The sequence below is a fragment of the Hipposideros armiger genome, unplaced genomic scaffold, assembly GCF_001890085.2.
Source record: "Hipposideros armiger isolate ML-2016 unplaced genomic scaffold, ASM189008v1 scaffold_331, whole genome shotgun sequence".
Taxonomy (NCBI): domain Eukaryota; kingdom Metazoa; phylum Chordata; class Mammalia; order Chiroptera; family Hipposideridae; genus Hipposideros; species Hipposideros armiger.
In genome coordinates, this window is record NW_017731681.1 from 1,262,464 (window position 1) to 1,272,267 (window position 9,804).

The following is a 9,804-nucleotide window of genomic DNA, read 5'->3' on the forward strand; positions in this document are numbered from 1 at the left end:
CGGCGACTCATGGCAGCCCAGCTCCAGGTTGAGCTGTTGTTCAGCATCTTAGCTGTGGAGGGCAGTGTCACTGGCCCTCATGTGGGATCCAAACCGGGGCCCTCTGGTGTCCCAAGCGAGTTCTTAACCATTGCGCCACTCGGCCGGCCCAGAGCGCGCACTCTTAATAAGGCTGCTGGTTCGACTCCCGCATGGGATGGTGGCTACGCCCACCCACAACTAAGACTGAACACAGCACCTTGAGCTTAGAGGCCACGAGCTGCCTACGGGAAGCCAGATGGCGACTGGCATCCTCCACAACAAAGATTCAATAACAACTTGGCTGGTCCCCTTCCCCAATAAAATCTTAAAAAATTCTTTCCATAGGATCTGCATTTTCTGGATGCATGTAAGATGCCCCTCAGCCATCCTGATACAAGCCTGAAATCCCCTACACCCCATTGTTAGGTCAAGCTCAGCTTACCCCCTGGGGAACAGAATTGGACATGTGTTCTTAAGAGCCCTAGTGTGCCCTAAAAGGCACCCACTGAAAGTGCCCCTACCTGGTAGAGTGGAGACAAGTCAGGTGTTTGAAGGTGGGTACCCTGGGCTGAGCCCCTCTCCCCTGCTCCCCAGGGTGGACCGGCTTCGCCATCACCTGCTCCCCATGTACAGCTATGACCCTGCCGAGGAGCTGCACGAGGCTGAGCAGGAGCTACTCTCTGACATCGGAGACCCCAAGGTGAGCCCTCTGGATGGAGAATTGGCAGAGATGGGTCTATTCTCTCATCCATACTCACCCCTGAAACCAGAACCTGGTTTTGTCCTTGGTCCTCCCCATTCGGGCCCGGAGTAGCAGGGTACCTCTTCAGCTGTGGCACATTTTCCTCCCCAACAGGTGGTACATGGCTGGCAGAGTGGCTACCAGCACAAGCGGATGCCCCTGCTGGATGTCAAGACATGACAAGACCCTCTTGCCCTGATCTTCAGAACCATGGGGTCCTGGGGTGTCCAGGGCCCTGCCAGCTGCTTTCCCCTCCAGTTGCTCCCCTGGCTGGGCACTGGGTCTCCATTCCTCCTCCCACCCATTCTGGCAGCACCCATCTCCTAAGCCCCTGCATAGCAGCCAGCCCCATCACTCCCCTAAGGTCTTTCAGCCCTTTGTGGGCTGAGCCTACCACCCACTCGCTCCTAGGCACTAACGGAAACTTTTGGGGTGTGTGGAGGGGCTGGTAACAGAGGATGAGCTTTGACCTTTCCTCAGGCCCCATCTTTCTTTAGCCCTCCCCCTGAATTGGCTTTGGAGTTGTTTCCATGGTGACAGGGCCTGATGTATAGTATTCAATATATATATTTTGTAAATAAAACGTTTTGTGTCTAGCAGTGTGGTTGACTTCTTCAAGAGGAGATGGCTACCTTCCCCTAGAGCTAAGTCCAGGGCTGCTGCTTCCGAACTCCAGCTAGAAGAGCCAGGCAGGGAACCTCTAAAGCCACCCCCACCCACCAGATCTTTGGTTTCTACCCTTAGCTGTTCAGGCACCCACCACAGAAAAGATTCCAGTCCAGAAAAGGATATTTTTTTTATTCAAGTAACTGCAAATAGGAAACCAAAGGGGGGGCCCCAGGCTGGGACAAACAATGGCTACCTCCTCCCCAGCATAACAGGGGGGAGAATGCGGCCCCTTACACACTCAACAACAGCCCCCCCCCCTGCTCACTCTGCTGCAGCATCCTAGGGGCAGGGCCCCACCTTCCCTGGGACTGGGGTGGTCGGTCACCCAGCCTGCTTTGCCCCAGGCTCCTTCCCCTAAGAGCATCTTGGAGGGGAGTGTGGGCAGAACAGGAGGCAATGAGGATGAACATTTGGCGCTGGCAGCAGCAGCAATGACAGATGTCTAAGAATGAAACGTTGAACAAAAAACAACACAACTGTCCAGAGGTAGTTTGTGAACAGAGGAAAGATGGAACCAGAACCTTGGGGGATGGGGAGGCGCAGGGGGTAGGCAAGGCTAGCTCCTTGTTAGTGCCCCATGTGAAGGAAGGGGAGCCTTGAGGCCTAGAGTGAAAGCAGATGGGGTGGGGGACTCAAACCCCTCCTGCCTTCCTTCCTGTGCCCCAAGGGGACTGTCCAACCTAGTGCAGGGACTAGGCAAGGTGGGGAAGGAAGAAAAGTGGGTGTGAGCTGCACCTGGTGAGACATAGGTTGGTTGGGAGCATCTTGGCCACACCTGCTGCTGCTGCCAGTACAGTGGAGTGGGCATGTCAGAGTGAATGGGGCTTGGGCCCCTTTTAAGGCCAGGGGAGCCCTCCCAGGCCCCTTAATGGGAAGCCAGAGGGAAGAGTATAGGGGAGAAGGGATCCCCAAACCAGGAGCCCAGTCAGCAATGTCCCTACCACTGAGGGAGTGGGGACGCAGTGGGCACAGAGTGCGGCTAAGTGGGAAGTTAGCTCTGTCCAGGAGGGCAAGTGTGTGCTCGTGGGCGAGGGGTTGGCTGGGAACCGGGACCAAAGAAAAACTGCTCCCCACTCAGGCCACCAGGGCCCTGCAGCAGCTGCTGTGCTGTGTAGTGTGGTGGTGAGGACGCAGGTGGGTGGTGGTGAGGTGTGGGCCTGGGGGAAGGGGCGGGGGCAGTGGGAGCGGAGCTGTCCAGTCCCAGAAGGAAACCGCTCCTCCGTGAGGAAGCACGTGGCACGGCCGGTCACTGCTCCTCCTCTGAGGACTCCTGTGAGATGCCCTCTTCTTCCTCCTTCTCCTGCGAGGTGGGCAGGGCCGTCAGCAGGAGTGCCAGGCCTGGCTCTCCTCCTCCTCCACCCCCAGACCCCACCCTACCCCCGGGGGTGTGAGGGAGGGGGCACAGGCCTGACTCGCCCCCACCACTCCCTGCACTCCAGAAGGGAGATGAGTCAGGGCTGAGTGTGTGGGTGACTCAGCAACCTCCACAGCCCAGTTTCATTCATAAAAAAAGGAGGAATTTAAAGGGAGGGAAAAAAACCACACACACGCTGCTGCTCACACACAGAGCCAGGTTCCCTTGCCCTGGGGCCCACAGTGGGGGGACTGGGCTGGAGGAAGTGACTGGCTCTCAGTGGGAGGGGAGGGGAGGGGAGGGGAGGGGAGGAGGCTGCCAGGGAGAGGAAATCGGAAGCGAAGGGGTGGTGGGAGGGTGCGTGAGCCCCCCCTGGTGGGTGCCCGGAGAACCAGGTGGCGCACAGGGGCAGCGAGGACTGTGGGGTGGCCACAGCCAGGGATGGGAGGAAGGGGAAGTGTGTGCCGCGGGGGCTCACTCACTGGGTGGGAATGTCGGGACACCACACGCCCCCCGTGCCAGGCACAAACTCCAAAACAACTTGTTTCCTGTTACTCACTCCTGGGGCCCAGCCAGCACCCCCTGGCCCCCCTAACCCCAGTGGTGGCTCGTGGAATGAAGAGAACGCCTCAGGGAGTTCAGGGAGCACGCTGGGGATAGGAAGGGCCAGGAGGAGGAAGGCTGGGGTGGCTCTAACTGCAGGTTAGTCCCCTAGAGGCAGTCTCCTGACTCCGCCCACCTACTTCTACTATCAGCTGTTTGGAGGCCCAGTGTGGGATCACACCTCAGCTCCCACACAGCACTGACCCCCTCCCAAGGCTAAGCTCTCTCTCCTTCCCTCCCCAGGATCAGGGTAAGGACAAACTTCACCCTTTCCCCTTGTGATGGCCTTTCCTCGTTTCTATAATGGGGGATGGACTAGATGACCTCCAAGATCCCCCCCCCCCAAGAAGTGCATCTCTCTAGAAGCAGAGGCAGACACGCCCCAACTAGTGCAGGGTAGGAGTCTAGTCTGGTTTGTACCTGGGACCCCTCACTTTTCGTGGATATAGGGCCCTTTAAAAGCCCTGGGCTGGATGCCAGGAGCCTGGGCTTGGGCAAATCCCTTCTCCTCTCAGGGCCTGGGTAACATGGGACAGCCCACCATTCCTGGCCCGGAAGGTCAAGGAGAGCGGTTTTTTCATGGTGGATGCACAGAATCATTCTTTGCACCCCCTGCCCCAAAAGAGCCAAGCCACCACAGCCCCTTCACCTACCAGTTTTTTGGGCCTGCCCCTTGGTTTCCTCCCTGGAGTCGTGGTGGTTTTCTAAGATGGTCAGAGAAAAGATCCACTAAGTCAAAAATGTCCCCGACAGTGCTCGCCCAATGACCAGAGCCCGGGGTGGTGAGGGAGCAGAGAGGACAGCGTGGCCCACCTCTGCTCAGGGCAGCCCAGGACTCACCCCAGCAGGCCCACCCGAGTCCAGCTGGTGATGACTGGCCAGCCACACGGCCCCCCCCAATATACACACACGCCCCCCACTCCCTCCTCCACCCATGACTCAGAGGATATGAGTCGTGTCTTAGAAAAAAATAAAATAAAAAACAAAACAACTTCTCTGAAAGCTTGATGCCACCATAAATCTGGCCTTCCCTACTTATCCCCACTCCCTCAGGATCCAGGGACCCCAGGATAGAAGATAATGTTCTCAGCCCTGGGGGCTGGTGGGACTGACTTGATTTCCCCATTGTCCTGGGCAGGACCAAGGCCCCAGAAGTGAGATCTCAGCCATCACCCTGCTTTCTCCCTAATTAGCAAAGACCCATTGCCTGCCACCGTATGCCAAAGGAGAGGGAACAGAATCAGGACAAGCCAGCTCCTTTCCAGACCTCCCACCAAAGGACCCTCTTTTTTGATTCACTAGGGAGCACCCCCTTCCACAAGCCTCACCCGGGTCTTGGCAGCACCCTTATTTTTGCTCCCCTTTGGTCGGCCCCGAGGTCTCTTAGGTGTTGGCACTTCGCTGGGTTCCTTCTGCAAAGACAAAGGGGGGCAGTCAGGGACACAGATGCTACCTGTCTCCCCCATTTCGAAGACAGAAGAGCCCTTCTGCTTCTGCCCCTCCCGACAGGGTTAAGTCAGCAAGCCATCAGCGACCCAGGAAGCCACAGGCACAATGGAGGGCAAGCCACTGGGATGCAGGTCTCCGTCTGACCACCTCTGGCAAAGCCCCTCCCTTCGCTTCCCTGTGACAACAAAATGACAAGAACCCAGAAGACCCCTAGGAAAGGAGTCACAGGGGCAGACAGGCAGCCCTGCCCCAAGAGCTGGGGAAAGACGCAATGCTCACGCCTCAGTTTCCTCATCCGAAGTGGTAACAAGGCTTACCTTGCAAGGTGTCATGAAAATTAAATGAAGAATGTAGAAGTGTCTAGCCCTGGGCCACAACTGTTATCCACCCCCTCAGATGATACATGCTGGAGACTTCAGGGGGTGCAGAAGAGGAGAAATGACCCTCCTCCAGGGAACCTCCAGCCTCTAGCTACAAAGTGACCCCCCTCCCAGGGAGAAGGAACCCCCGAGATCCTTGCCATTGTGGCCACTAAAATTTTAATAAGCCTGAGACAGAATAAAGAGCTGCTGCATAATGCATAGGAGCTGGGCAGTAAAGGCATGTCAGCTATGGTTTCCCAGGGTGGCTGCCCACGAGCTGTTTATAAGCATGGTCCGGTAACCCAACACCCCTTCTCTGATACCCCCACCCAGACCCCAGCTAACAAGAGGAGGGGAGGCCAAGGGAGCCACACTTAAGAGGAAAAGCTCCCCCACACATACACTGGGGTCTAAAAGAGGCAGCTGAATGCCAACACCCTGACTCCTCATGGCTCTTATCTCCCCAGGGATCAGGACAGACTGCTTTCTCCACCTTCCGGATGGGGAAGCCTCGGGAAGCCAGGGGCCTGCCATGTAAAGGGCAAGGGTCAACCTCAGTCTCCTCTTCCCCAGGAAAGAGAACTGGACTTCACCCGCAGCTGCCCCTCCAGTGAAAAACCAAGGTCTCCACCACATAACAGGTGGGCTGCAAAGCCTGACTGGCCATACTCCCTAGGGTGCCCCACAGGGCAAGGCTGGCCTAACCCCGAGGGAGCACCAGGGCTGAGGGTCACTCCACCACCAACTCCCCAACATTTTCCACTTCCTAGGCTTCAGCCTCCTTTTACAGAGCCAGGCGCAAAGCCCAGTCTAGGGCCACTGGCAGCGATGTCCAGGAACAGGGGCTGGCCCAGGAACTTTGTCACTGGCCTGGGATGAGCAAGCACGGAAACTGACAGTAAGTATCTCAGAACTTTTATAGTAAACTGATGAAGTAATGTGCGATGAATCTCGTGATTAAAAAACCCCAGGCTGATATGTATTTTCATGTTTCTAGAATTCATCTCTACTGTGTTTTATAAACACACTGCTCTACGATGGACTGGACGTGAAGAGTGGGTGGTCCACCAGATAAGCACTGGCCTTCGTGACCATTCGGGCTTGAAGCTTCAGGCATGGGTCAGCCCCCACTTTTCTCCTGGGGTCTCAGGAAGATCTGACCCGAGTTGGTGAGTGTAGGGCATGGGCGTGTGTGTGTGTGGAGGGAGCACACACACAGGCAGGAACGACTCTGCACCCCCCATTCCTGTTTTCGCCTATCGAGACGCCTGGCACCTCCCTAGCCCCAAAGAGTAAACCAAGGCAAAGATGTGGACACCCACCTGACTCCCTACCAGCGCCGTCCCGGGACTCACCGGAGGCTGCTTGCGAGGCCTGCCCCGCCCTCGCTTCTCAGTGCCGTCCTTTTCCTGCTTGGAGGCCAAGGGCTGGCTGGACTTCGAGCTCGACTCGCTCATTTTCCCTTCTCTACAGAGCAGGTGGAAGAGCGATGGCTGGGATGCTGGAGGAAGAGAGTGGTTTTAAACAACACCTCCTAAGGGCCGGCCGAGTGGCTCAGTTGGTTAAGAGCTCACTCAAGAGTTTGAGCTCTGAGCAACAGCGGTTCGAGTCCAGCCCAAGCTGAGCAGCCGCCGAGCTGCCAACAGGTAGCAGGATGGCTCAGCTAAAAAAAAACAAAACAAAACAAAAAAAAACCAAAAACCTCCTGTTTTAGCCACCTCCTACCCTCCCCTTAGCATTCGCACCTTCCAAGGGCCCTGCAGCAAACGGCCTGCTCCCAAGGGTATCCAGGATTCCCACCCTGCTGCTGCAGGGCAGGGCGGGGCTGGGCCGTTGGCCCTAATCAACTCCTTATCGCCTGTTCAGAAGGGCTCTTTGTGTTCCTGCCACCCCCACAGGGCCTGGGCCCAAGAAGCACAGGCAGCCCAGACCTGGCTCTGAGGGTGAGGCTGGCCTGGACACAAGTGTGGGTGAGGTGGGGGTCCTCACACAGCTGGGGCCCCCTGTCTCTAGCCAGCTGCTGCCCTTTCTCTTTAGGGGAAAACCAAGCCTGGAGAGCTCAAGGGAGCAAGGGAGGAAAGGTGAGCAGAGAGAACGAGCCTTGGGCATCTGGCAGCCATGAGCTTCAGTCCCTACGCACCTCGCTCACAATACTGCCCAGGCCCAGGGCTCAGGTCCAACCTGGACACTCCACATCAATCACACAGCCAGGTGGTGCCCATCCCACCAGTGTCCCCACCTCTGTTCTCTCCCAGGGTAAAGCCTGGGGATTCAAAGATGAGGACACAATTTGGAAAGGGGAAGATGGTTGAACTGCAGTGGGTGAAGTGGGGGAAGGAAAACGGAGCCCAAAGCTGAAAGGCGAGTCTCCTGTTCCCTCTTGTCCCCACCTGGCTCACCTGGACTCAGATGAGATCTTTCCCTTTAATGCTTGCTTATAGGAGGGGCATCTCCAGCTGATAGAGCCTTCTAACAGATGCTAGCTGACCCCCTGCAGCCCCGGCAGGGCTGATCCTAAAGCTGGTCCTTTCTTAGCATGTTCCCTCATCTTAGAAGCCTGTTTGAGTTAATCGGCCCCACTATGAGTTTACCTACAACCTTCCACTGCGAGGACACCTGCACCACATAGTCGGGAGTCTCTTCTAGAAACTTAAGAAGGGCAGTGAGGGTCCCCCCACATTCCCATTCCTGTTCTCCATCATGGTCCCCAAATTACAGACAGACTTGAACTAGGAAACCTATGGCTCCACACCTCTATGGTAACCAAGCCCTGGCTGTGCTTGGCAAAGGGTGGGCCCAAGTGGCTCCACCTCTGAAAGCCCCCCAATCGGTAAAATGGGGGTAACGGTTAAGTCATTTGCCTCAACTACCTCTCTAGATTGCTGCAAGGATTAAGCCAGACAGTTTCAAATGCCTAAATAACGGGAAGTCTTCACTCCAATCAAAACGGAGAACCAGAACATTTGAAAATGACTTTTCTTTCCCCTTTTCAGATAATTTACAATTTTAACCCAGTGAGAGGAAAAAAGAATTTTGCAAACTTGTGACTTTTGGAGGGCCAGAGGCCCCCTATCCTCAAGCTTCGGGTGCTCCGGACGGCGGGACTTTGTCTGGTAATTATTCTATTTTATAATATTTCAGACTTGAAGACCCTTTTAAACAAGGTGGTTGGTGATTTATCCTGCTCCGTCATTAGTGGCTTGGCCTGCTCTGTAATTACAGGCAGTGATTAGAATCTTCTATTACACCACAGGTCCCCCTTCAAACTAAACATCAAAATTAATCAGCTAAATGAGCACTGTACTCACATGAGGTCTGCCGGAGGCCCCCTCAGAGGGGGTTCCAGTTGGGTGAAGCCAGTCCCTAATCTCAGAGCTTGGGCCCGCCTGCTGGGATCCTGGTGGGTCTCCCTGGAAGCTCAGTTCATCTGGTGCTTCTCCCCACCTCTTGCTGCTGGGGACACCCTTTAATCTACTCACCCACCCCCAATCCAGGCCTCAACTGAATGAAGGCCTGAGGCCCTCTCTGGTGAGACCAACAAATGCTGTCTCTCTTCCACCTGTTTCTGAACATCAGAGGCCTGGCATGGAAGGCCATGTTTAGGGCTCAATCTCAATCCTTCAATTTATAAGCTCTTTTGGGCCTCAAGCTTGTCCCCTCCATGCACCATGCATACAATGTGTGCTCCACAAATGCTTAAGAGAATCTGTAGGAGTGACCCTAGAAAATTATCATGGGGCTACCTACCCTCTTTTACAAAAAAGTAGCCCAGAGAGCCCTGATGAGTTGCCTAAGGTCACACAGCAAGTTAGCGAGCTGGATGGAGTTAGGTTTTGGGTGACCAACCCTCTAGCCCGCCACTTTTCTTACTTCTGGAGGCTGGTTAGGTCTCTGTAGCCCCCTGCCCCACACCTGGCCCCAGGGTGACTCTGCAAGTGTCTGTGCCTTGCCGTTGCAGGTCGGTTGGTGGGACTAGGGGACAGAGCGCGCGGGGGGAGGGGCGCAGGCCGCTCTTGCAGGCGCGGGAAACCGGTGCACCCCGACCGCATGCACCGCCACGCGGGTGCACCCGGCCCCACTTCCTGCCAGAGGGGGCACCCAAGCCCGCCTTGGGGCAGGAAACCTGGCGCGCGCGAGCGCGGGGGAGAGGAAGAAAGCCACCTCCTTCCGCGCCCTCCCCGCAAAATAAAGCCCCAGGAAAATAAATTGAACCGGGGAGTCAAAGGAACTAGTTCCAACAGAGCCCAGCAAAGCAGAGAAACCAGTTTGTGGGGGCGGAGGGCAGGATTGGCCCTGGGGGCTGAAGAGGCGCGGGCCCGGCCAGAGGTGGGGTCGGGGTGAAACCCCAAAGCCAGGCCGGCGATTCGGCCTCGTCTGCGGCGGGGGCACCAGAAGAAAGGCCAAGCGGGAGTAGGGCCGAATTGCGGGGTTGTTGCCCATCCCCCTCACTTCTAGAACTTCCCCAGGCTGCGGGGGACGGTCGGCCCCCCACTCTCCTGCTGCGCCGCAGCCTGTTCCTCTCCCCGCCCCCCACATCCCGGGCCCGGGCTCGGGCGGGAGCGGCGGCCGCGCGAGGTGCACCGAGCTCCGCCGGGTGCACAACT

The 9,804-nt window shown here is 56.7% G+C and overlaps 2 protein-coding genes across 4 annotated transcripts in view; one reads left to right on the plus strand and one right to left on the minus strand.

Moving 5' to 3' along the window:
- The window catches only part of SMIM29 (small integral membrane protein 29), a 3,354-nt gene extending 2,223 nt beyond the window's left edge, over positions 1-1,131 (plus strand). For both annotated transcript variants that reach the window (XM_019660933.1, XM_019660934.1), the window contains 2 exons: positions 616-721; positions 878-1,131. In XM_019660933.1, coding sequence (XP_019516478.1) covers positions 616-721; positions 878-943 — 172 coding nt within the window. In that variant the 3' untranslated portion in view covers positions 944-1,131. The remainder of the gene's footprint in view (positions 1-615; positions 722-877) is intronic.
- A 409-nt stretch (positions 1,132-1,540) lies between these two features.
- The window catches only part of HMGA1 (high mobility group AT-hook 1), a 9,157-nt gene continuing 893 nt past the window's right edge, over positions 1,541-9,804 (minus strand). Inside the window, exons 3-6 of one of the 2 annotated variants that reach the window (XM_019660931.1) lie at positions 6,523-6,701; positions 4,718-4,801; positions 4,043-4,093; positions 1,541-2,732 (exon numbers count right to left, since the gene is read on the minus strand). In XM_019660931.1, the coding sequence (XP_019516476.1) occupies positions 2,679-2,732; positions 4,043-4,093; positions 4,718-4,801; positions 6,523-6,657 (324 nt within the window). In that variant the 5' untranslated portion in view covers positions 6,658-6,701 and the 3' untranslated portion in view covers positions 1,541-2,678. The remainder of the gene's footprint in view (positions 2,733-4,042; positions 4,094-4,717; positions 4,802-6,522; positions 6,702-9,804) is intronic. The other variant, XM_019660932.1, reaches the window with a different exon arrangement.